The sequence below is a fragment of the Mesoplodon mirus genome (genome assembly GCF_964341445.2).
Source record: "Mesoplodon mirus genome assembly, chromosome: 2".
Classification (NCBI taxonomy): Eukaryota; Metazoa; Chordata; class Mammalia; order Artiodactyla; family Ziphiidae; genus Mesoplodon; species Mesoplodon mirus.
The window spans coordinates 64,732,536-64,759,778 of record NC_138977.1 but is presented as its reverse complement, the minus strand read 5'-3'; the positions used below and the strand labels follow the sequence as shown (position 1 = coordinate 64,759,778).

The 27,243-nt window shown below is 48.8% G+C and overlaps 1 protein-coding gene across 6 annotated transcripts in view; it reads left to right on the top strand.

The window, feature by feature from the left end:
• The window catches only part of KCNMA1 (potassium calcium-activated channel subfamily M alpha 1), a 763,138-nt gene that overhangs the window by 205,949 nt on the left and 529,946 nt on the right, over window positions 1–27,243 (top strand). For all 6 annotated transcript variants that reach the window (XM_082611009.1, XM_082611010.1, XM_082611008.1 and 3 more), the window contains exon 2: window positions 20,657–20,818. In XM_082611009.1, the coding sequence (XP_082467135.1) occupies window positions 20,657–20,818 (162 nt within the window). The remainder of the gene's footprint in view (window positions 1–20,656; window positions 20,819–27,243) is intronic.

The following is a 27,243-nucleotide window of genomic DNA, read 5'->3' as shown; positions in this document are numbered from 1 at the left end:
TCTCCTGGCCAGAGACTAACGTGTGCTGTTCGTGGGTCGACTGGACATTTGAAATTTGATGGTGTTGGAAGAGATGAGGGAGGGGACACTTAACTTCCAGGTTTGGGGAGGGGAGGGACTCTGCTCCGTCCGTCTCAAAGAATCAGACCCCTCTGTTATTTCTCAACGGCCTTAGAGGGAGAACAGCATCCTGAAAAATCTCATGATCTGCTGCAGCGGAAAATACGGCCGTGACCTACCTGTGAAATATCTGAAGGTTTCCAATTTCACACCAACTCTGTGTGAGCAGCCAGCCCTGGGTTGGCATAGATTGGAGAGGCAAAGAAGGTGTTTGGTTGTTTCTCTCTCTCTCTTTTTTTTTTTTTTTATTGCTGTGGCCTCTAAGCTTGAGAATACAGAGTCCCCATCCCCTGGTGTCCCCTTTCTCTCCATCAACAGTGACAAGCTATGTCCACATTCCCTTCCTGGTACCTTCTTAAGGTATTGGGCACATAACTGTGTCTGCCTCTTTCGAGAATAAAGATTATACCCCTTATTTTTCCAAAAGGAGAGGGGTATAATTTGTGACTAAAATCAAGGTGCTCAGACTGTGAAAATATCTACTGCTTGGACTTTTCCATATTGATTAGAGAAGGCATTTCTAGCTCAGACCCAGAGGAGAAAAAACTCTTCATTTGTCAGCGAGAAGCCCTTTATGAGTGTCTCCTAGTGAGAACTGGGGCCAGTAGAGCCAGGATGGGGGAAAGCCAAGTCTCCTTAATTTATTCATTGACTCTTTTTAGACTAGAAAATAATCACGTGCATTTGGCCAAAACCAGCCCTGGGGCAGGAATCCAGCAAAACATCATACTAATTAGATAATCTAATTTCCAAAGAGAGACCCTAACTCAAACTCCCTGCAGCTAGCAGTGATGCAGAGATGACAAAAGGATCAGAGAACAGAGGCCCATTGTTCCCTTGAGGTTCATATGGACACTGACCAAGGTTAGGGCTTGGCCAGAGCTTCATCTGGGTTCTGTGCCTGTGTGTGTGTGTCTCATATCTGTGATAGTGAGAAACACTGTATTTAGGGGAAAGGGTGCTACAAGCTGGGTGGCTTGAATAAACAGAAATTCATTCTTTCATAGTTTTAGAGATCAGAAGTCCAGAATCAAGGATTCGCAGGACTGTGCTCCCTCTGAAACCTGTAGGGGAGAATCCCTCCAGGCCTCTGTCTAGCTTCCGGGGTGGCCGTGCATCCTCGGTGCTCCTTGGCTTGCTGCTGCGTCACACCAGTCTCTGCCTCTGCCATCACATGGCCTTCTTCCTGTGTCTCTGTCTTCACATGGTGTCCTCCTTCCTGTTTTTCTCTCCTTCTTTCATGAGGACACAAGTGATACTGAATGAAGGGCTCACTTGATTGCATCTCTGAAGACCTTATTTCCAAAGAAAGCCATGTTTACAGCTATGGGGTTTAGGGCTTAAACAAATTTTGTGGGGACACAGTGCAACCCACTCCATGTGCTTTGCCTGACTGCTGGAGAGATGGGTCAGGGTTTCTTCTGCCAGTGTGAGGAGATGAAGAAGTTGGGGTTCTCCTGACGATCAGGAGTCTCTGGAAGGAGGAGGAAACCTCAGGTGGAGGACTTAAGCCTTGAAGGTCCTTTTTTTCAGATCTGTGTTTCCCTAAGTGGGGTCCCAAGACTCATAGCATCAGTTGAGAACTTGTGAGAAATGCCACATTCTTAGGCCCCACCCCAGACCTATTAAATTGGAAACTCTGGGGTGAAGCCCAGCCATCTCTGTTGTAACAAGTCTTCTAGGTGGTTCTGATGCTACAGTTTAAGAACTCTTCTTCTAAATTCTTACCTTTTGTCCTCACTGCAGTGCTTTCTAATGGGGTTGCCTGTGGATGCTGGTAGATGTTTTGGGTTAAAGTAGACAGTTCTTTGGTCAAATGAGTTTGTATTGGTCTAAGTCAAACAAGTTCCTTGACTAGTTCTGAGCTTTTGATATGCTTTATGGTCCAAACATTGAAAATTTCCAGGAAGGGAAGCAGTAGCATTTCCAACTTTCATTGATAAAAGAACTCTCCTTTTTGTACAGAGTATCCCATTGGACTGGTGTTCGGTAGAGTACACACTGGGAAACACTGCTCTCATCTGCATATGAAGGCATTCAACAAGTTTTTTAAGAATCACCTTCTAAGAACCAGGCCCTGTGGTGGGGGAATATACCAGTGAAGACATAGTTTCCCTCTCCCTGGAACTGAGAGCTTGTGCCAGGGCTGGCAAACTGCAGGCTGCAGGCCAAGTCTGCCTGGCCATCTGTTTTTTTATGGCCTGCTGGCTAAGAAGGGTTTTTACATTTTTTAAAGATATGAAAAAATTTTTTAATGAAGGATATTTTATGAAATGTGAAAATTATATGAAATTCAAATTTCAGTGTCCACAAATGTTATTGGAACACAACCACTCTCGTTTGTTTACATTTTATCTCTGACCACTTTTGTTCTATGGTGACAGAGTTGGACATTTGCCAAAGAGATTTTAGGCTCTGGTAGAGTCTAAAATATTCACTGTCTGACCCTTTACAGAAACAGTTTGCTGACTCCTGGTCTCCTGAAGCAAAGAGTCTGTGGACAAGTATTTGCAGGTGCCTTGAGTGTACTGGAGGGGAGGAGAGGAATACAGGGATCACATGACCGAAGAGCTTTCCTCACTGATGGTGGAGCTGGAGGGGCCGTTAGGGAAGGCTTTCTGGAGAGAGATCTTAAGGATGAGTGGGAAGTCTGGAATATGACTGGGTGGAGGAGGTTGTTAAAGGAAAGAGTACACGCAAATCCATGAGTCATAAAAGAGAACCACTCACGGAAGGGATGGAAGAAAGTCCAGTATGGCTGGAGAATAAGGAAGGTGAGGCCAAGAGTGGTTTCATACGCGATCAGATGCCAGGCAAGAGCCAAACATCCAAGAGCGCCCTTGAAGGCCGTGCTGAGGATTTTGAACTTTACCCTGAGAGCAGTGGGGAGTTGTAGAAGAGTTTAAGCACAGGAATGATATGAGTGATGGAAACTTTGTGAGATCTCTCTGGCTTAGTGTGGAGGAGGAATGGGGCACTGGAGCAAGAGTGGACACCTTATAAGTAATTATGAAGCTTAGCAGTCGATCAGGAGAGAGAAGGTGAAGGTGGAGAGAAGTGTGTGGATTTGAGCTGCAGAGGCTTTCTGTGAGGCTCACTCCCCTCCTGCTGGGCCCTGTGTGCTCCGTGATGGCCTGAAGAACCTTCTTTCCTACGTGCTGGGCCCGCATCCTCTTGGACCTGATTTATTAATAAGCATTGATTGCTTGCTGCACACCTACTGTATGTCCATGAGGCAACGGTGCTAGATGTAGAGATATGTTTATGTAGAATATAAATTTATATTCTGTAGGTGTAAGAATTAATAAGAATACATATATTCTTGTTATATATATTGATATTATATAGATGTAGATATAGATATTTATCTAGAATATATATTCTATAGATATAAGAATTAATAATATATATATTCTACTGAGCATATTCTATAGAATATATATGTATTCTGTAGATGTGAAAATTAATACGATATAACCAGGTATCTGACCTCAAGATTCTTAGTTGGGAGGAAAGATGGATACTTACAGGCTCAGCCCCTTGCTTCGAGCCAACAGAGCAAACTGTTGTATCAGCAAGTCCTCTGGGGGGCTGGGGGTTCCTAGCCCATTCATCCTATGGCTGGTCTGACTGTGCTTCATCTCTGCTTCGACTTTCTTCTTCTGGGGGGTGCCTGCCCCGGCTGTGCCTCAAGACCAGGACTTTCTCGTCCGTCCTCCCTCCTTCCCCCCATCCCTCCTTCCTTCCCTCCTTCCTTCCTCTCTCTCTCTCTCTCTCTCTCTCTCTCTCTCTCTCTCTCTCTCTGTCTCTCTCTTTCTCCCTCCCTCCCTTCCTTCTTTCTTTTTTCGAAACAAACAACTTTTTATTGAAGTATAGTTGATATACAATGTTGTATTAATTTCAGGTGTACAACAAAGTGATTTAGTTTTATATATATATATATAAAATTTTTCAGATTATTTTCCATTATAGTTTATTTCAAGAGATTGAACGTAGTTCCCTGTGCCATACAGGTCTTTGTTGCTAATCTATTTTATATATAGTGTGTATCTATTAATCTCAAACTCCTAGTTTAACCCCCCTTCTTTCCCCTTTGGTAACCATAAGTTTTTCTATGTCTGTGACTCTATTTCTGATTTCTGTTTTGTAAGTATGTTCATTTGTATCTTTTTTTAGATTCCACATATAAGTGATATCATATGATATTTATCTTTCTCTGTCCAACTTACTTCACTTAGTATGATAACCTATAGGTCCATCCATGTTTCTGCAAATGGCATTATTTCATTCTTTTTTACGGCTGCGTAATATTCCATTGTGTGTGTGTGTGTGTGTGTGTGTGTGTGTGTGTGTGTGTGTGTGTATGTATACATACCACATCTTCTTTATCCATTCCTCTGTCAATGGACATTTAGGTGGCTTCCATGTCTTAGCTATTGTAAATAGTGCTGCAGTGAACATTGGGGTGCATGTATATTTTTGAATTAGAGTTTTTGTCTTTTCCAGATATATGCCCAGGATTGGAATCGCTGGATCATATGGTAACTCTCTTCTCAGTTTTTAAAGGAACCTCCACACTGTTCTCCAAAGTGGCTGCACCAACTTATGTTCCCACTAACAGTGTAGGAGGGTTCCCTTTTCTCCACACCCTCTCTAGCATTTGTTACTTGTAGACTTTTTGATGATTCTGGCCATTCTGACTGGTGTGAGGTGGTACCTCATTGTGGTTTTGGTTTGCTTTTTTCTAGTTATTAGTGATGTTAAGCGTCTTTTCATGTGCCTTTTGGCCATCTGTATGTCTTCTTTGGAGAAATGTCTATTTAGGCTTCTCATTTTTTGCTTGGGTTTTTTTTTGCTTTTTTTGATATTGAGATGTATGAGCTGTTTGTATATTTTGGAAATTAATCACTTATCAGTCACATCGTTTGCAAATATTTTCTCAAATGATGCAGCTGACAAGGACTTTCAATGAAGTCCTTTCTGGTTCTTGGTCCTGTTGTTCAGGGCTGTGACACAGGGTTATTCGCAGTCTGAGTCTTCCATCCTGTGCCAGAAGATACTTAATAAATGTGGGTGATGATGACAGGTCCCTTAAGAACAGTTTGGCTGATTTATTTTTAAAAGACTTCTCAAGAATTGTGAAATACAACAAATATACAGAAAGGTGTATAAAACATGAAAGTAATAAAAATGAATAATCATGAGAAAATTCATGTAACCAGCTGGGTCAATAAATAGAGTATGCCGGTATCCCCAGAATCTTCTCCATGGGTCCCTTCTCCTTGTCTGGCTTCTCACCTTTGATGTATCAATGCTAAGAAATCCTAGTAACAACTCTCTGTCTAGCTTCTGGTCAGAAATTCAGCTGCAGAAGAAGAAAAACAGAGCCTTGGGATTCAGGCAACCATCTGACCTTTCTTCCAGAGCTGCCCACACAAAGGAGGTCCACTCTCCATGAGTTCTAGGGGCCCGGCTGACAGTTGTTATGGAAACGTGAGCTTGCAGGATGCTGGCTCAGGTGATGGCCACAGCACTCAGACAGGAGCTCCCATCCTGTAGGGCTCTTCTCTCCCTGCAGTTGTTATATCCTTATAGTAAGAGACTTCTGAGATTTAAAAGACGCTTCCTCTCTCGTGTTACCTTTCTCCCGGTGCCCACCTGGTGCAGCCACACCTCAGCATGGTAGCTGGAGCACTAGTGGAGGGAGAGAATGTTGCTTTTGGTCCAGGGGAGATTGTAGGTCCTCAAGTGAGAATATAGCAGAACTAAGAGTTCAGTAATAATTCACCAACAGACTTGACTTGCAACCTTCCGACATTGTTTGCCAACTGCTTTTTCTAACAATGGCCTTGGGCGCCTCTCTGATCAGAGTTTGTGTCTGTGGAAGGAGGCCCATCTGAATAGGCATGAGGGGAAAAACAATTTCCATCGGAAGAGAAGGCTGAAAGGCTTTGCCCTGTCTTCCAGGAGAAAGGTGTGTGCCTTTTGAGATTTCAATTCTTGAATCACTTTCCCCAGTAGCTCTTCAATATTTATACTGGGTGCATCGCAATTAGATTTGCAAATTCAGAAAACCGGGGGCATAAGGGGGGCTGCTGTGGGGAGGGAGGCCCTTGTGTTTGCAAGTATGTGGGTTGCACACACTTTCTTTTGGCTTCCTGTTGACTATTTCTGACTTCATCTTTGGGCTGGACCTGCTACTTTGTCAAGTGTGCCCTCATGACAGAGGTCCGGAGACAGGGAAAGGGTGTGGGTGCCCCGGGGGGTCACAAGCAGCCACGTCCAGACACTTGGTGTGCTCTGTCTGGGTGGAAAACCTCATCTGAAGCCAGACTGAATCACACCAGTTTGTAAGACATTCTTCAACCATGTTAGGCAAGAGAGTCCCCCGCTGACAAGCTGGGGTAGAAGGAAACCTGATATAATTTTGGAAAAACCGTCTTCGAGAAAGAAGTTTCTCACAGCTGCTGAGCCTCTCCCCAGTGTTCAGGGTTGGAGGGGGTCCCAGGCCACAGGGAGGAGATTGATGGGTCCAGGGGTGCCAAGGGAGAGCTGAGGCTTTGCAGTGCTGGGGTGCTCGCCACTCCTAACTCCTATTTGAAGGAGAAGGAGAAGCAGTTGTCGGAACCCGATAGAAATAGAAGTCCACTCCCCTCTCCCCCGGCTATTGAATTATTGTCATTATTTCACATTAACAGCCAGGCCAGACTCTATTGTATTTGGCTTCTGTGTTGGAAACCCAGATCCAGACTAGGGTTGTGGGAACCCAGAAGCAGGGGAGCCTGGGGTTTCAGAGCCCAGCCAGGCCTCCGAGGCGGGTACAAGCTCAGAGCACAGGGAGACAGGCCCCTGTGCAGAACTGGTGGTCTGAGCCTGGGTCCTCACGCTGGGCGGCTGGTAGCATTGCCGGGTCCTGAGTAAATCTGTATGCCTGGTCACCTGGCCATCTTCCTGCCTCCCAAGGTCTGTCTGATCTGCTAGGCCTTGGTTTCCTGAATGAGGGTCATGTCTCCCATTAGGAAAGGCCGTGGGGGATGACCTCACTGCAACAGCTCTTTTGACCTGAAGCCGAAACCACATCCAAGTTCAGCAAACGGAAGAGATAGAAAAATATTCAGTTGGTGAGGTCTGTAGGCACATATTGGATTAGGTCCTAAATCGTGGTAGAAATCTTCCTGGAATGGGACAAATCCTTTTGTAAACAAGAACATTCATCTTTTTTTGACTGACGTGCCTGGTGAGGCATGTGCTTCTCAGAAGCCCAATGACATCTATTCTTGTTCGGGATTTAGTGTTTGTATTTGAAAATGTAGCTGCTCTGAGGGGCAGCAGTGTGGGAGCCAGCACTCCTGTTCAAGCTTCAAGTCATGGAAACTGGCCTGGTTGAGCCAGGACATCAGTGGTGCCCGGGAAAGGGCTTGCTTTTCCAGTGCCTCCTGAGCAGACTTGTAATTTACTCAGTCAGTACATACCTGTTAGTCACTTGCTGTATGCCACGCACTCTGGATATTTAAAACAATGGACCTTGACTTCGAGGAGCTTTCAGGCTACTTGGGGCAATCTGACAAGCATGGATGAAAAGACAGCTAAGGCTGCCAGCCAGGGCCTGTGCAGTGGTGCGAGAGAGGAGTGTATTGTGGGCACTGGAATCGGGACGGGGGAGCAGCGGGCCATCTGTCGCCAGGAAGACGGCTTCACTGGGCCCCTGGGATTTGATGTAGCAGGATGAAGATGGCTGGAGAGAAATGCAGAGGGCATCCCAGGGGTGGGAACCGCTGGCCCAAAGCTGTGAAGGGCCAGGTCCTCTGAGAGAAGCCTGGTGGGTGAGGGGGCTTGGGAAGGAGCAGGCAGGCCTGAAGACCAGGCCGTGAGAGTCTGAGTTGTATGCTGTGGGCAGTGGGGACTGGGGAGAATTTTGAGATTCCAGAAAATGTGAACAGAGTGAAAACAAAGCAGAATAGAACAAAACCCAGAATTCTTTCAATCATTTTTTTTTTTTTTTTAACATGCTCTTAAATCTCCACTATGTGCTGGCCACTGTTCCAGGCTCTGAGAATATGGAATGAGCAAACCCGGCCAAGGCCTTGCCCTCCTGGAGCTTACCCTCTAGTGGAGATTGATGGGGAATAAGCACCCCCGGGTATAATGTTTAGGCAGTGGTAATGGTTATGAGGAAGAGTGCAGCAAGCTAAGGGGATGGTTTGGGACCATGGTAACAGTGGCACTGTTTCTGGGGAGATTGTTTAGGTGCTGTGCATTTCCTGCTACAGACGCGGTGAGGGCTTCAGAACTCTCGGTGAGGCTGGGAACTCAGGACCCTGTGGTATGACCCTGAGCAGTGAAAACTGATGCATTCCCTTCTCCCCTGCTCTCTGGGCCTGCGCTAGCTGATCTGTTGGAGCCCTGAGGGACCTCATCTCCGTCCCCTGGGTCCTACCTTTCCTGGCCCCAAGGCTGTCCCTGTTTGACCTGACAGACACACTCTGGGCTCCATGTAGGGGGGCCTGGCTACTATGAGCATGACCTCTCTGGGCCTTAATTTCCCCTCTGTAGCATGAGGACTAGGTGAGTGGTCCCTAGACTTTCCATGGGGCACTCAATTAAACTTTAGAAATCATAGAGAATATCACAGGGTTGCCAGTTGTTTATTTTGACAGGCAAGAAAGAAACTGTCAAATGCCAGCTCTACCATCATTGTCATTTCTTTCAAAGGGCATGTTAATATCCAACCAAGCAGTGATGACATAATGTCAAAGAAAAGGACAGTTCTTCCCTGGGGAGGAGTGTTGGCTGTCTTTCACTGACACACACACATTACATTGTGCTGCTGTTTTCCATTTCCACACTCTGTCCTGGAGCAGCACTGCTGTGGGGACCACGGGACCAGAGGGTCTGAGAGCCAACCTCCCAGGATGCTTTGCTGTGGGGAGCCATATCCTCTTCTTGATCCTCAGGTGGCGATGGGCTCCCTTCCTTCTTCTGCTTCTCCCCTCTTCACCCTTCCACTGTCTCTCTCTCAGTAACTCCTCTCCAGAAGTGGGGACACTCCAAACTGTCCTGGGCTTCTTTTCAGGAGGTGGGAGAGAGGAGGAGCCTGTGACCTCCCTGACCAGATGAACTGGTCCCTCAGACATTGAAACTCTGTGTCTTTGGGTAGGAATCAGTTGTTCCCCAGTCATGTTCACATCCTTGTTTTGATTCCATCTGCCTTTTCCCCACTAACTTGAGTCATATAAGTTAACTTGGCTGTGATTTGGAGGTTTCTGCCTTTTTTTTTTTTTTTTAATGAAAATGAGGATTTCCTGTGGGTCTTAGTTATCCATATCCAGTCTGTCTTGATTAGAAACAAAGCTGGCCACCACTTTGGTGAAGAGGAGAGAGATGGGGTTTGCTGTCTGGCAAATCTGAATTCCCATCCTGATGAGCTCTTTATTAGCTGTGGGATCTTGGGCAGGTCATTGTCCAAGGTCACATAAGTGCATACTCTGACACTTAGTGGATAATACTATTTACTGAGCTCTCACCACCTGCTTTGCCTTCATCATCATGGTTGCTCCTCACAGAGACTCTCTGAGGAAGGTATTTACAAGCCCGTCGTTTGGTTGAGGACCCTGAGGCTGGATGGGGTGGAGTGACTTGTGCCAGGTCGCATAGCGGGTACAAGGGGAAGCCAGGAGGCGGACTCCGGGAACAACACCTGTGCCTCCCACCATTCTTGCACCGTCTCTCAGCCATGTGTGGGCCTACCCAGTCTCTTATATGAACAAGCTGTGTTTCCTTGAAGAGGCCCCCAACACTTCTATGACCCTAGGCTTCTTATTGAAGGGAGGGAATCAGCCTACATAAGTTCTCAGGTCCCTCACAGCTCTGACCTCGACAGATCTATGACTGTGAGATGCATTTCATTAAAAAACAATCAAAACAACAACAACACATTTTTTGAAGGGGTTTGAGTGCTCTCCTTGAAACAAGAACTCACACTGGATTGCCTTCCCACACAATGCCAGATTCTTCCTACAAGGAAAAGGGATTTGTATTGAGCTTATGGGCCTGAGTGGGATTTATAAGGCTGCTCTGCTAACCGTAGACCTTCAGAGAGCCTTAGTGCCTCAGTTGCTCATCTTTAAAATGGGCATAATAGTGCCTAACTTGCAACCTTGTTAACAGGATTAACCAAGAGAATACAAGGCATTCAGAAAGTTACATCCATTATCACTCTTTCTGAATTTATGGTCCTGCCTCAGACTTGCCTGCTGTGGTTACAAGTGCTTCCCCAACTGGAAAACAAATGTGATTTTTGTCTTGTGACTGGGGCCCCTGTGATGGTTTTCTTGCGTCTGTGGCTCTTGAGCCATTCTCCCAGGGCAGGCTGCCCTGCAGAATGGCAGCTCAACCGCCATGTCTTTGCAGGTGAGCAGGCCTGCTTGGAACCGGCCCGATCACTCTGGCTGAGGGATCAGAGCTGAGGTCCCGGCTAATCCAGTTCCAAGTCTCTGAGGTCCAGATAGTGAATTCTGGACTGTCACTTATATGTTCCCGTTTTATTAAGCTAATTGATTGAGAAGGAGATGTTTATTTTGCAGACGTGGTGTATCGGCTGAGATGGATACATCAGTCCTGAAGTTTGAACTGATGGGTTGACTTACTAATTTTAAGCAGCACATGTGGCCATTTGAGAACACGTCTCACCCCGGGATATGGTGTCTAATGGGTCAGTTTATTCCCAAATTGGCACCCCTTCCCCTAGGCCATTTCTCCATCTCCCTCTCCATACAGGGTTGATTATACCCAGATGTCTGTACTACAAAATTTTGTTACTTAGAAGCCATAGGGTATAAGATGATTGTTTCAGTGCTAGTAATAAACAGCATTTTATAAGGAGATTCCATCTCTTTGCACGTTTTGCCTATCCTGAGGCAGCAAGGAACAGAAAAAAAGACATGGCCTTCGGTCTTAGAAGAGACTGGATTTAAATTTCAGCTCTGCCGCTTACAAGATGAGTGATCTTGGAAATTACCCAACCTCTCTGAGCCTTGTAACATTCCTACCTTGCAGGCTTGTTCTGAGGATTAAATAAGATGGTGTAAAACTGCCAAGGAGAGAACATGGCTTGTAGAGACAAGGAGTCAAGGATTTCCTGAGAGCCAGCTGCCTCCCCTTGGTCCCCAGGGCACTGGGGAGCAGCTTAGAATGGCCCTGAGAAGGGCCAGGAAGGACCCCCATCCTCTCCCAGCATCTTACGCCGCTGGGATGGGGGCAAGTGCAGGACTCACAGTCCAGATGTCAAGGTCAGGCAGTTTCAGAGCTAGACAGAATCTTGGGGAGCGTTTATACAGCCCCTTTGAGTTTGAAGCAAGGAAACCTGAGGCGCAAGATGGTCATCGACTTGTTAAAGGGCACCTGGCCTTTTTCGGCTGTCACCTTTTTCCTTCCGCGGTGACCTGTGTCTTCGCACACAGCACGGGGGACTCCTAGAAGTGAGCATCTGGACACTGCCCCTGGAAAGCCATAGCTAAAAACGCACGTGATGATGAGGTGTCTTACCAGGCAACACGATGGTTTTCTGACATCCCAGAGCAATTGGCTTTGTCCGAGCTTCTTTTTCAGCTCTGGCAGCCTGAATCTGTAGTCACCCTGCCCCTTCCCTGGATGTGTAGCCTGTAGTTAGCAGATGCAGTAGCTGCTGGATGGGTTCCTCTGGCACAAACGTGGTACCCCATGTGCATGTGGGGTCTCGGGGGCTGGATGAGGAAGCTGCAAGGTGCAGGGGAGGGCTCCGTCCTGACAGGGAGAGGTCGGATCATCGGAACTTCCCAAGGGCAGAAACTGATTCCACCACCCGCTGACGGCAGTTCCTGGTGGGGGCCTGAGTCTTCTGGTGCCTCGTTTCCCCATCCCTGAGTGCCAGAGTACCTATCTCCTCCCTTCTCTCCCTTTGCAGAACTCTCACTGTGAAAATCCCAGCTGCTGGTGCCCACATGCTGCTTTATTTGCTTGAGCTGCTTGAGGTAATCGGCCTAATCCCTCATAGACAGGATTATCGGTACCTGGGAGAATCCCAGGGCTGGGCCACCCTTCCAGGATATGAAAGGAGCCGTTGGGGGCAGGGGAGGACATTTTCCTCTTGGCCGATTTGGAAGGAGTCAGGGCGGCTGGAGGACCGTTTCCCAGCCTTTAGGCTGGGAAAGACCTGAGGCTGAGGGACAGGATGGTGGCCTTGCATGGAGGTCCTGGAAGCCCCATGGGTTTATAGGTGTTGATGGTCAGGCATGTCTGGGTCTTAGGGCACAGGATGCCATCATCATTGCCGTGAAATAGAGCCTCTTCTAAAAGCAAAAACAGGCCTATGGGTTTTTACTCAGTGGATTTCAAACGTTTTTTCCTCAGAAGACCCCTTTACTCAGGTGCAGTCTAGCACAGAACCTTAATAGGTGAAAACTGCTCAGCGGAGTGGTGCTTTGATTTTCATGGGGGCCAGGGGCCTTGCCGCCTCTGCCATCCCTTGCTAACCCCCTAAGGCACCTGACAGAACACAGTGCTGGCCTCTAAGGGACAGAAAACTATGGGTTTAACCCACTGTTTCCCCTCATTTCCCAGATGGGGACTCTGCTCACTCAGAGAGGTTAAGCGACTGGCCAGGGCCACAAAGCGTGTGCCTGGCAAAGCTGGGGCTAGAATGCAGGCCTCTTAACTTGCAGCCCAGAGCTCTTGGCCCTGCTACTATCCCTCTAATAGAAGACGAGGACTTCTGGACTCCTGCTTTGTGGTCAGTTGAGGGCAGCTGCACGCCAGGCTGCTGGGTCGGTTTTGCTGGGTGAGAGGGGGCAGGGAGAGGCGGGGAGCTGCTGCTGGGGATGGGGTGAGGATGGGGGTCTCAGGCAGACTGAAGCAGGATCCGTCAATGCAGGCTCAGGAGAAGCGGCTTTTTGATGTCGACCAGGGAGATTTGAGGACAAAGTGGGACTGTGAGACACAAGGGGAAGACAGATGGAGGTTTCCGGGTCCTTCCTTTCCCCACAGCCCTCTGGAAGTTGAGTGGCCAGGAAATGCCCCATAGCACCAAGGTCCTGGGCAGAGAGAGGTGCAGGCCTGGGGCTTCCAAGGACGGGAGATGCTCTGATCGCCGTCAGTGCCCCACCCCTCGGGTGCCCCAGGCCCTGCAGTCTTGGACCAGGATTCCCTGTTAAGGATGCAGATGGCATGAGGGAAGCCGGGAAGCCATCTCGTCCTTCAGCAGCATCTGTACAGACAGCCTCAGTGCTGAGCAGGGGGGCTCGCAGCCTGTCAGCTCGACCACGTTCATTTCCCCATCTGCTGCGCTGCTCCGTGAAGGGTGATTTTTGGTTCCAAGCCGGTTCTTGGTAGAGAAGAAGAACCGTGTTCCTCTGTCCTTGTCTTAACCACCCTCTTAAGGCACAGGGACCCTGAAGAAGGGTCTCTGCAGTACACGCAGCACCCAGAGCTGGGCTGAATTAAGTGTTTGTGACGGTAATAAATCTCTCCTGGGCACTTTGTGACAGCCCGTAATCCTTCTGCGCGCGTTATCCCTGGGAGGAAGTCAGCTCAGGTGCTTGTCTCTTTTTGGTGTCAGACAGCGGGGTTTAAATTCCCACTGTGTCTTCCTGGGCCAGCTGCTTAACCCCTCATCTGCAAATGAGCGCATTCAGACCCACCTCGCAGAGTTGCTGTAATGATGCTCGGAAACGGTGGCTGGTTATTGTGACCATCATTACTTATTAGTGATGTTACCTATGCTGGTTATCGTGCTTGCCAACAGTTGACTTCCCATCTGCTACAGCTCTCCTTCCCTCCCTCCCTCCCTCCCTCCCTCCCTCCTTCCCTCCCTTCCTCCTCCTCTCCTTTCCTCCTTCCCCCTTTCCCCCTTCCTTTCTCCCTTTTTTTAAAAAAAAATATTTATTTTATTTATTTATTTTGGGCTGCCTTTGGTCTTCGTTGCTGTGCACGGGCTTTCTCTAGTTGTAGCGAGCAGGGACTACTCTTCGTTGCTGGGCGCAGGCTTCTCATTGCAGTGGCTTCTCTTGTTGCGGAGCATGGGCTCTAGGCGCACAGGCTTCAGTAGTTGTGGCTCGCGGGCTCTAGAGTGTAGGCTCAGTAGTTGTGGCGCATGGGCTTAGTTGCTCCGCGACATGTGGGATCTTCCCAGACCAGGGCTCAAACCCGTGTCCCCTGCATTGGCAGGCAGATTCTTAACCACTGCGCCACCAGGGAAGCCCCCTTCCTACCTTTCACCAAGATGTATCAAGTGCTTACTTAGTCTGAGCTCATAATGTTTAATTGTTGAGGATACAGCAGTGAACAAAAGAGATGAAAATGCTTCCCCTCATGGAGCTTACAGACAGTCAGTGACGATTAAAGTCTTCAGGCTGCCAGATGGTGGGATAAATGCTCTGGAGAAGCGTGGAGCATAGATGAGTGATGGGATTGGGGAGGGCTGGAGAGCTGGGGTGTCATGTCCAACGGGGGTGGGCAGGGAAGTGCTCACCCATACGGTGAGGCTTTGAACAGAGTGTGAGGTGAGGGGGCAGCTGTGGCTGTCTGGGGCAGGGGGAGCAGCCAGTGCAGTCAGCCCCAGCTTGGAGAGGGCCTGGAACATTCTGGCAGCACAAGGAGGCCAGTGCAGCTGCAGCGAGCAAGGGAGTGAGTGGGAGGCTTGTAGGATGACGGCAGGAGTGGGCAGATTCGGGGGTTGCACTGTGTGAAGTCTATGGCTTTCCTTCGACTGAGATGAGAAACCCCAGGAGGGGGTCGGCATGGCAGTGACATGATCTGACTTACATTTTGAAGCGTGGTTCTCCTCCCAGGCAATCACTGCTTTAACAACTTCCCAGATCTAACTGAAATGTAACTAAACCCGAGGCAGACTTGGAGCTTTGCAGGGAGTGGGTGGCCTCAGCAGGGGTGATCAAGGTGACTCTGGAATCCTCCTCCCTACAGGTGTGGTGCCCAGGGTGGCCTTGGCACCTGGCCAAGGTGAATGCACCCAGCTGGGCAGCAGTGGCAGAGGCTCATAGGGAGGGTGTGGCCAGCACAGCAGGCCACCTGGAAGGACTTGGCAATGCCAACATTCTGTTCATGCCCAGGGAGATAACCAGGCCCTGCCCACCAAGGTGCAGGCAGGTGGGGATCTGAGAGTTGAGCCATGATGCCATCTTTGCCCACCCTTCATAAAGAAGTTGGTACTTTCAGAAAGTGCTGTGCTCCACCTTACCCCAGATTATATGGCGGGATGTATCCCTATTTACAGAAGAGCCTTTGAGAAATGAAATGACTTGTCCAAGGCCATCCAGAGAAGCTGGACTTGGGTATCTTTGGTCCTCAGAGCTCTTCCTACCACACCACAGACTTGAGGCTCCCAGTATACTGGGTTCAGTGAAGGAAGGGTGAGAGACAGAGAGATAGCCTGGATCTGAGGACCAGAAGTGGTGGGGTCCTGGGGTTAGCACAGGCCTGCTCTCCCACGCTGGGCCAGGGCAGCTCCCACTGCTGGGGAAAGCTGGGACGTTTGAAGATGAGACATGTTGCCCTGTGGGGCTCCCACACCCAACCCCCGATACCAGGCCAGGTGGAGGCTTCCGCTGGCCCTGGGAACACTCGGGCTCCAGGTTGCAGGCTGGCGAGGCAGGGATCTCCTTGGGAGTGATGGGTTCCCCTGGGCTAGATTTGGAGGAATCATCCTCTTGGGGAGGCAAAAAGAGGGAAGAGAGATAGAGCCAACTGGGGGTTTGTGTCTTGGCTTGGTGGTTCCCAGGTAGGCAGGGTGGCACTGGGCGTGTGACTTCCCTCCAGGCCCTCTGTATTCGGGGTTGGCATCTGAAGGCATGGCTGAGGTTCTTTCTCAGGCTTTGGTCTTTGACCTGTTGCTTTGGGGGAAATGCCCAAGCATCCAACAGGTATGTGCTCTGGACGGTGAGCACCTGGCAGGTGACTATGGTCCAGTCAGGCCTTTGGCTGCAGGGGACATAGTAAGGGCGAGGCCCTCCTTGGCCATGTCAGAAGTCACTGAGGGGGATGGGGAGAAGGCAAGAAGGGGTGAGGCCATGTACCCAAGCCTGGCCCATGAGAGGCTGCCCGTGTGGGCCTCCGATGGCAGGGGGCTGCCGGCCACCCTGCTCCCCAGTGTCCACGCAGCCTCCTGTATTTGCACGCTCACCCTACAGCCCTCCCCATCCTCCAGTCCAGGCACTGAGATTAGAGACTGTCAAGTGTTGTCCTCAGGAGGCAGCTGTGGCTTCTTTTGCACAAGACTCTGGTGGGAGAGAGGGCAAGACGGAGCCTCAGGAGGGTGTCTGTGACTGGACCTCTGCTTTCCAGGACATCCCCAGGCCCCACCCAGTCTCATCTTTTCCCTGCTCCTCCCTCCTTCTTATTCCTCTCTTCCCTCAAAGGCATCCTTTTCTCCGTTTCAGAAAATCTCTGATGGTCTGTCTGAGGCTAGGGTAGCAGGAGCCTGTAACTGGTGGGGTTCTCTCTTACACACACACGCTCTCTTTCTCTCTCTCTTTTTTCCCAGAGGATGAGCAGGAATCAGGGCCAGTTAACTCCTGACACCAGGGGGAGCCTCTCTGGCCCAACTCAGGAGTCCTCCCGGCAGAGTGGCAGGGTTCTTCTCTACAGTGGGAAGTGGAAGGTGTGGGGATGGATGGATGGATGGACGCCCACTTTGCAGGGCACAGGAGAGAAAGCAGTGTACTGGGACCCAGGGGGCAGCCTCCCTCTGGTCCTCAGTCACCTCATCACAACGGGAAGTTGATCTAACGGAGCTTAGAGTCCGAGGGATCTAAGAGGTCACGTGGTCCAGGGATGACTCTCTGTAGGAATCCCTGCCCCCACTGTCCTGGGGGAGTGCCACACAGCTCCTGCTGGAACCTGTCCAGAAGTTGGGCATCTTACCTCCTGGTGGCCCGTTACCTAGTTGAAGCCTCATAGCTGTTAGAATCGGCGCTCATTTATCCTCTGTTCTGTAATTATTTATTACGGTGTCCCTCCCAGAGCCCCCAGTCGACGGCGCGGTTTTAACTGAATATCCTTGGAGCCAACCCGTCCCACAGCAGCTGTAACTACCACGCCCCAAGCCCTGTGCTAAGCACTAGTGCATTGCTTATCTCACATAAGCTTCACCACCACCTTCCTGGGGTCTGCATGCCTGTCCCCATTTTACATGGAGGAGGCTCAGCTTGTGCGCTAACGTGTCCCAGGTAGCCAGCTTGTAAGTGGCAGAGCAGACCTAAGCCCAGATGGGCTTGCTGCTTCCAGCCCGAGCTCTCAGGCTCTGTGCACCTTCCCCTGAGAAATACCTGCTCTCAGTTGGCCTGTCTGTAAAATGGGGATAATTCCACCTGCCTGTCGTATTTATTACAAGGTCTAAGCAAGATAATGCAGAGAAGGCACTTAATTTTTACTTGCTGGCCCCTAGTTCTGGCTTGGCAAATGGTGGTCAATCGCTATTGTAATGGGGTCTGTTCCTTACCACTCCTCCCCCGAAACCCACCCCGTGTGTCCCCAGCAAGACCACTTAACCTCTCTGGGCCTCCGCCCCCTTTCTCTGGAGCAGGAGGTACACCTGCTCCCGATGAGGGATGCTTGGCCAGAGTGAGGTGAGTGGTGCAGAAGGGCTTTCCCTCCAGGCCGAGGAGCACTGACGTGGTGGCCTGGCATCAGGCTCCGTGATGTGCTCACCTCCCTGCTCCCCCAGCTCCCCACCCCCAGTCCTGCCTCCACAAGTAATTAATTACGCTCACAACATCTCGTGTAAGCAAATAATAATGAGAGCATTATCTCCCTTTAGTCTGTGTTTTTCCTTGCCTATCGTGAAGTAATTAAAATAATGAATGACTTGTAAAACAGTAGGTAAGAGGGCTGGCAAGAGAGTGTTATCTGCCGTATACCTCTTGTGCTCTGAATCACTGATGCATTGAAACCACTGTGACTGGAGAGGACTCCCTGACTCCCGGCCCTTTGCATGTTGATTCCCTCCTCCAGGGTCAGCCAGGTGGCTGGGGAGCCTGCACCCCCAGGATTGAGGAGCAGAGAGCTAGCTGGTCCTTCAGGCCCCCAGGCTGTGGCCCTGGACCAGCTGAGAAATGTCTCTGGAAGGCACTGCTCAAAAGGAGCCATAAGAGCCTCTGATTTGAGGGCCTTCTCTTTGCCCTGATCTCTTCCCTGTCTGGGCGCAGGGAGAGGCCAGGATTGAGCTGAAGGTTACGGTTCATGTTCCATTTCACATCAGGGCAGTGATGATCAAGTCAGGTCAGAATGATTACAAGCAGTGGTGCTCGAACTGGGGTTCCCAGAGCAGCAGCAGCAGCATTACCTGGGAACTTGATAGAAACGGGGGTTTGGAAGTGGGGCCCAGCACTCTGTGTTTTCACAAGTCCTCCAGGTGGTTCTGACGCTGCTGAAGTTTGAGAACCACCGCTAGAGTGTCTGCCCTTCCAGCAGAAGAGGGAGGTGGTGAGACTAATACATGAAACGTGTTCTGTGTGCCGTTGGACACTGTCTAACCCGGCCAACACCTATGGGGCAGGCAATACTGTCCCCATCTTACAAGGGAGGGGCAGGAAACCTGCATCTACACCTCCAGTTACTAAAGGGTGCCACGCATCAGGGTCTCTGTCTCTTCCAGGACACCCACCTGTGCAGTCTCCACGTGGCTGAGACTCGGGGCCCTAACAGGTCATTGGGACTGGCCTTAGGTGACTTGGGCAGCTGGCTCCACAGATGTCAGCAGGCGGCCCCCAAATATGCCCACCCTGTGCCCCTGCCCCAGGCCTCCTTTTGGACTATTCCAGTGCTGGGGGGCCCAATACACTTGGAAATTACACATGAGCGCCTGGTGTTACTGATGTTCCCTCTGTTTGCCCAGCGTCCCTGAGTCGGGGTGGGAGAGCCAGGCATCAGGAGCAGCTTCCTGCCTGCCTACAAGTCCCCAGGAGGATGACTCACTCAGTGCCTCCCAGCTCTCCTCTCCTCATTCTGGCCCACCCGCACTCACTGCAGATAAAGATTTTCACCTCTGCCTTTGGATTTTCCTCCTCACTCCAATTCACAATGATCCCCAGGGTCAGTTTGTTTTGTTAATTAATTCTAGCATTTTAAATGATGAACATAATTTTGCTGGCATCTTTTTAAACATCTGTGTCTGCAAAAATAATCTCAGTGGTTATTTGAGTAGGGGGCCCAGTTACATTTAAATTTTAGACAATGAATGTGTTTTTAGTATAAGTATGTCCCATGCAATATTTGGGGCATACTTATACTGAAAAATTATTTGTTGTTTATTTGAAATTCAAATTTTGCTGGGTTTCCTGTATTTTATTTGGCAATCCCTAAGCCCAGGCTCTATAGTGAGTGAGGGGCTGACATTCATAACCCTTTTTATTCCTTCTTTCATATTTATTGAGCCAACCATATACTAGGCTCTCTTTTAGGCACTCAGGATTCAGCAGTTGGGAGAGGCAGACTGTAAATGAAATAAGAGAATTATGGAGTGTGTTAGAAATTTTACGTGCTTTGGAGAAAAACAAAGCAGGAAGGCAGTGCTGTCAGAAGACAGTTGGAATTTTAAAAGGGTAGCCAGAGAAGAAGTATTGAAAAGGTGATATTTGAGCAAAGATTTGAGAGAGGTGAGGGAGTAAACCATGACCCTCCGTGGGAGAAGAGTATTCTAGGCAGAGGGCACAGTGCACGCAGAAGTGTACAGTTTAGGACCCCATGTGGGTGGGGCTCAGTTATCTGATGAAGTCAGCCTTGATCCTCAAGCACATTTTTAGCTACAAAGGGGAATTTATTTCCTCCTGTAACTAAAAAGGTCTGGTGTGGATTTCAGGCACAGCTGGATCCAGGTGTTCTAATGATGACATCAGTATTCTGCCACTTCTCCTAGTTTCTTCTGTGGTGGCTTCATTCTCAGGGAAGGATTACCTTTCTTATTCTTTCCAGCAAAAGTCCCAGGCTTGAGTCATACTGGGTTGGCATGGGATCACATAACCGTCCTTGGCCCAATTGCTATTGCCAGAGGGATGGACTGGTCTGATTGACCAGTCTCCATTCCTGGAGACAGGGTGGACCTTCAGTCCCTTTTGAACCACACAGACTGAGCTGAGGAGATGGGGAGTTTTTTTAGGAAAGTAGGGTGCATCTGTGAGAAGGGCATGAAGGCTGGGCAGGTGGAGATTACAGAATGCTGACCTCACTTCCTATCTGGCCACTCCGTGACCCTAGACAGGATGGTTTCCCTCCTGAGTTTTATGACTTTTTTCTTTAAAATAAGAAGAGAATAATTTTATTCTTCTTTCTTTCACAAAGATATTTTAAGAGGAAACAAAGGAAAGATCCTTTTTAAAAAGATTAAAAAAAACAATCAAAGCCATAATCCGTCCCTTCTTCCCAACCCCTGTACCTTCAAGCCAGTGCCCACCTCAGCGGGGGCCCGTCTAGCTTTGATTCTTTTGGGTAGGTTGTGTTTTTTAAATCCACTTGGTGGCTACGTCTCAACCCTTGTTCTCTCTATTGCCAGGAGGCCCAGAAGATTAACAATGGCTCAAGCCAGGCGGACGGCACTCTCAAGCCAGTGGACGAAAAAGAGGAGGCGGTGGCAGCCGAGGTCGGCTGGATGACCTCCGTGAAAGACTGGGCGGGGGTGATGATATCTGCCCAGACGCTGACCGGCAGAGTCCTGGTGAGTCCCCAGCTCCCTCCTCACACGAGGAGGTCTGCTATCTGGTCCGTGATCTCTCTGTTTATGGGGATGTGATGTTTCGCTGTGTCTTCTCCAGGCCATTGGCTATTGGAGGTGGGGGTGAAGGGCGAGCGCTTACATGTAGTCATATGGTCGTGGGGGGGTCTTTGTGCACAGCTGAGCCAGTGATGTTTGGGGCATTTGCAGAGTGGGCCACTGTTTGGGGCAGAGAAGTTCTGTTGGAGAGGATGTAGAGCATTTCCTCTGCTAGCAGAAGAGGTGTGCACATGCACACACACAGTGCACACACACACACACACACATGCACACAGCTTGACAGTCTTGGAGAAGAGAAAGGGTCAAAGAAACGTGTGCTCAGAATTCTGCAGAGGCTCCATAAATGCTGAATCCAGGGAGTTCTGAGTGTGTGTGTGTGTGTGTGTGTGTTTGGTGGCCTTCTGAGAATGTTACTGTTGTCCTCTGGCCTCCATAGTTTTCTAGTCTCCTGCCCTGTGTGATCAGGGTCCTGCTCCTGGTAGAAATCCTCAGTCATGCTGGTGGTGAAACTCGTGGGCAGCCCACCTGAGACTACTGGCCCCGTGCTTGGAGCGTTGCTTGTGTGACCTTACTTCTGAGGAGGCTGTCTCCTAGCCCCACCTGCAGCCCAGGCTCATCCTGCCCCTCCTCTGTGCATTTCCCGCATTCTCTCTGATCTGCTTGTGTGGAGCTTGGCTTCACTAACGGGCCTCCTGAGCTCCTGCTTCTTGGCAAGGATTGTGGGTGGTACAAACCTGTAGGGACCAACCATCCCTGTTTACCTGGGGGGCCTGGGACATGGTTCTTTTGGTGCAAAGACTGGGAAAGTTGGGGGCGAACAGGCATGAGTCGGTCACCCTGGTCAGGCCAGGCTCCTGCCGTGGGTGGGCTCCATCCCTGGGTAGCCCTGTCCACCAGCTTTCTTGAGTCTGATCAGAGTCAAGAGTTTCCCTGAGAAGGATGTTGCATTCCGCGTAACTTGTCGTGATTCGGGAAGCTGTTTTGTATGGGCTGCCCTTCCTGGACCTGATGCTGGGGCACGGTCATGAGTCATTGGGCTCGGAGGTAGAATGAATGGGGGTGTCCAGATGGTTGGGGGCATCAGAGATCAGGCAGGGAAGCTGGAAGATAGATGCCACTGCTCTTGAGGTTTCATGGCAAAAACTCAGTGGAAGGTGACCATAGATGTTGGGAGATGGTGAAATTTCACCCATCAGAAGCCTCCTTGGGGGGGAACTCCACATTATGTTTGGGATAAATATCTCACAAACCGCTTGAGGGAAGGAGTAAGTCACTGAATGTCATGCTTGAGTCACAAAGGTGGTGGCCAAAGAGCCTTCAAGGAAAACAGGGCTCTGTTAACTGAGGGACCAGTGGGAGCTGAGCCTTCTGAAGAATCTGGGTATGAAGCCCTGGCTGATGTTAATTGGTGGCAAAATAGAAAGTGGAGCAACTTAAAGCTGGGATTTTGGAAAGGAGGAGAGAGAAAGTGGTGAGGCCAGTTGCTGTGTGGAGGAAGACGGAGGGGGGCAGTCTGGGTCGGTGGGACCCACGAGAGACTGGGCAGTCCTGAGTGTCTCATGAGGAATTGAAGGTGGCTAGTCATGGGCTGTGCTGTGTGACCACCACCCTCATCTCCCCTCCAGAGCCTTCTGTAAAGTCCCTGTTGCTTTTTCACACTTGTGTGTGAGTGGATTCTGTGTGGAAAACTTAAGGAGGTTGAATTCTGGGTCTGGGCATTCACATGGGATGAAAGAGAGGCAGTGCGTTCTGTATGTACGGTGGTGATGGATGGGAAACAGCAGACAGTTTGGTTGTACACATGTGATGCCTGGTGCTTCCCTGTGGCCACCGAGGACCATTCTGATTATCTTCAACATCATCATCTAAGAGATACATCTAAGAGATACTGAACACCAACTCTGGGCCAGGTACTTTTTCATCCCCGTGAAAAACAAGGAATGATCCTGATTCCATTGCACCGTGGATGGAAGCTATTGAAGGAATGTCTGGAGGAGAAATGCTATGAGTACACACATTGCGTGTGAGTGTGTGGTGGGGAGGCTGAGTGTGGGGAAGAAGGGGGTCAAGAAAGCCTTCACAGGGCTTCATGGGGGGAAAGCCTTTGAGCTGAAACTTCCATGTCAAGATGAACCGAGCACATTTGATGATAGAGACAATATCAAAAATAAAAACATAGCCGAGCTTGAAATCAAGGGACTACTTAGTGGGCCAGAAGCTGAGAAGAACACCTAATAAAACAGAAGGCATTTGAGTTGAGCTTGGCAATGTGGGTTAGGATCCTGAAAGTCAAAGAAGAGGAAATGATTCCACAGTGGGGGAGCAGCAGGAAAAGAGCAGGTGCATGATATGCTGTGGGAATGAGGCCTGGGCTGCCAACACAGAGGCACCTGAGGGGCAGTGAGACTGGGAAAGTGGGCTGGAGACAGCTGGTCGGGTCTTTAAATGCCAAGCTAAAGACTTTGGACTGAATTTTGCAGGAAAAGGAGATTTTGAGGGGGGGGCATCATGATTGGTGATGGTGCCGAGAGAAGCACAAATGGGCAGGTAGAGACTAAATTGGTGAGGCGGGAGCTCAGGGATGCTAGGATGGTTGGGACAATGAGCTCCTGGGTCAGGATGCAACAGGAGAGAATTGCTGCAGTGGACCCAGTGAGGCAAGGCCTGAACTAGCACCACGCAGTGGAGGCAGGTAGGTGATGTGTATGATATTTGGAAGTAGAAGCCACAGGCCATGTGCTCCCGGCAGTCACCTGGATGCTACTGCTCACAACGACATTTATTAAGAGCATCTTGGGAGCCAGGCACTGTGTGAAGCCCTATACATTATAGTCAGGTTGAAGGGCAAGGACCATGTTGTATTCGTTGCATATCTCCCATTTTGCTGTTGTGTTGTAGGGGTTCATGACGAGGAAGCCACAAAGCCAGTCTTAGCAGTGAATTCATGTCCATTTTACAGTTGAGAAAACCGAGGCCTAGGAAGGGCAGTGAAGTGACAGAACCAGGCTAGTACCTGCTGGCCTCCGGACTCCCCGTCCAGTGCTCTTCCCGTGTCATTACTGCCCATTTGAAGATAATACCTTCTTTTTGAAGCCACTGTCAGCTCTTGCTTTGGCTATGACATTTTGACATTACTGTCTCTGAGCCAATTAGGTCCTGAGGCTGCTTGACCTGATTCTTTTAACATTTGTGTGGACAAGCATGGTGCACCCAGGCCTCCTTGTTTGGGACTGCCCATGAGGCTAGCTGCTCTCCAAAGGTCTCCTTGGAGAAAATGCTGCCTGGGCTTCTCTGGTGCACTCAGGATGGAGCAGTCCCACTGCCCAGAGAGCAGGCAGCTTCAGAGTTCAGGCGGTACCTTCAGAACAGGCCTCTCCTTTAGAGAAGGCAGGTCCTTGCTCTGAGCAAGGAACAGATTTCATATTGCAGGCTCCATGCACAAGGGAAAGTAGCTCTGCCTGTTCAGAACTCAAAGCTGTGTTTGTCCTGAACTGCCCCAGTGTTTATCCTTGCAACAGTGGGACTCAGGCGAGACTAGACACCAGCTGTGCAGTTTCCCTTTTCCATGTTTAATGTGTTTTCCTTGACGCACAGCTCAGGAGCTTGGGCCCTCCACATCTGGGCCCCTTTCTCACCTGTCTCATTGTCACAGGTGAGAGTTTCAGAGCCAGGGCATGGTGGGTAAGGCCCAGCTGGGGAAGGATTCACCAAGACAACCTCAGGTTATCAGTAGATTCACTGGTTGTCCAGGATCTCTCAGATGAGCACATCATTCATTCAGGAAGCACTTATTTCTCACCTGCACCAGGCACTATTCCAGGCGCTGGGCATAGGGCAGTGAGCACCAGAGATCCAGGGTGTGAATTATTTACGTTGATAAACTAGATAAAAAGTTGTAGAGCTCAGTGTAAACAATGACAAATGCGAGTCACCATTTGCAGGTGCTTTTAATAGCTAACACTTGGAGCTTCATCATCAAAGTGAGAAACACTCCTTGACCAGTTCGCAGAATAGCCTGTCTTTGTCTTGTCTCTCTCCTCGGCACTCAGGCTTTAGCTTTACAAAAACAGCAATACTGCATCGGGCCTTCTCTTGGAGAGATGGCTGAGGGATTCTGTATCAAAGCGCACCCCCAAACTGTCAAGGATTACTGCTTCCCTTATCTTTTTGTAAAAGTAAAAATATTTATTATTTTCTGATTATCAAGTTGGTGTGTAGTTAATTCAAAATTTGGGATACCAAATTTTGATCAGTTCGATCATTTGATATACCAAATGATGGTCAGTTCCACTTTGGGATTTGGAGTTGGTCCACAATGAGGGACATTTCAGTGTTGCAGTAAATGCCATTGAGATGCCTCCCAGCTGTTTGGGTGTTGCTGGGGACTTTGTTCACTACATCTCACGTTATCTACTTATGCACAGACGTGGGTAAGTTCTTCGTGCCAGGCTTGCTGTGGTCGTCCTGGTGAACCTCCAGCGAACAATCTAAATTGGGAAGGGGATCCTGGCCCTTTTTCTGTAGTGGCTGCTGGGAGCCAAGTTTGTGGCCCATTGAAAATACACAGCATCTCAGGGTTTGCCTTCTATGTATTCACAGCCTCCCGGCTTCGTCTTCAAGTGTATTCTCTCATTTCCCTTTTGCCTCCTATTTGAACTTTACACATGTGTGGTTATATGCTCCATAGAGTTTTGTGAGCTGAATGAAATCTTTCTAAGAGTAAGGCAGTACAGGCAGACCTCAGAGATATTGCAGGCTCGGTTCCAGACCACTGCAGTAAAGTGAGTATCGCAAAGCAAGTCATGTGAATTTCTTGGTTTCCTGGTGCACATAACAATTATGTTTACACTATACTGGAGTCTGTTAACTGTGCAGTAGCATTATGTTTTAAAAAAACACTGTACATACCTTAATTAAAAAATACTTTATTACTAAAAAATGCTAATCATCATCTGAGCCCTGAGCGAGTCATTTACTAACATCAAAAGATCATTGATCACAGGTCACCATAAGAAATGATGAAAAAGTTTGAAATATTGCGAGAATTACCAAAATGTGACACAGAGGCATGAAGTGAGCAAATGCTGTTGGAAAAATGACACCTACAGACTTGCTTGAGGCGGGGTTGCCACAAACCTTCAATTTATAAAAACAAACAAACAAACAAAAACAAAAAACACAATATCTGCGAAGTGCAGTAAAGCGAGTTATGCCTGGATATATAAATAAAAAGGGCAGGAAGCACACAGAGTGGGCGTTTGTATTGTTTGGTTGTACTTTATAGAATCATAGGCCAAAATTAATATTAGAGATAGTCTAGTTCAGGGTTAAGTTTTTCTGTAATGGGCCAGATAGTAAGTATTTTAGGCTTTGCAGGCCATAGAGACTCTGTCACAGCTATTTCACTCTGCCATTGTAGTTTGAAAGTAGCGCAGACAGTACATGGGTGTGAGTGTGTTCTAATAAAACTTTATTTATAAAAACAGGTGGTGGGCCAGATTTGTTTCATGGGCCATAGTTTACTGATTCTTGGTCTAGTTCAACTCCTTATTTTATAAACTAAGAAACTGAGAGACAGAAATTGGAAGAAAATTTTTAGGAAGTGATTTCCCAAGACAATATAGTATAAGAGTGACACTACCAGTGAACCCATTTATAATGGGGAAATTTATGGACATAGAGATGCATACAGATAAATATAGGCGCGCACACACTCATACCATGTCCACTAGCACCTTGTTTCTGAATATGCTTATTAATTTCCACATTAATCTCAGAGTGACTGTCTCCTTAAAAAAACTATGTATGTGGACAAGCATGGCCTCACCTCCAGGTATAAGCAAAGTCTATAAATGGCTGGGCTGTGTAGCTGCTCAGCCCCTGTACAGATTCAGTCTTTTGTGCTCACTTCAAAGACTGGTCTTGCCAATATAGCTGTCAGCTCCTTGAGCAAAGATAGAGCCTTTAGAATGACTCTTTTGCTTATTTTCCTAATATCCCCATGCTACTACATTTAAATATTGCTCCAGGAAACATACACATCTAATCCATGAACTGAAAATATATGCTACTTGCTTTACTGTCTGGGGGATGATTTGTTGAAATAAGGAGGAAGAAAAATGCCAGTCTTTCCCTTTATCTTCCTAAATATACTGCATGTGTGGCGTTTTATATTAACATAGTATGCATAGCTTGGACCATTCTATCCTTATCTCCTAGGGCCCCAAAGAAAATATGTAACAAGTACGCCTTTCAAAGAGAAATAATCCTATTCGTTTAATAGAGTTCAGCAGATACGTTCACTGCTGTGCTGTTTGCACCTGAAATTGGACAAGTTGAACAAAATGGAGGGCACGTGGGCACAGCTT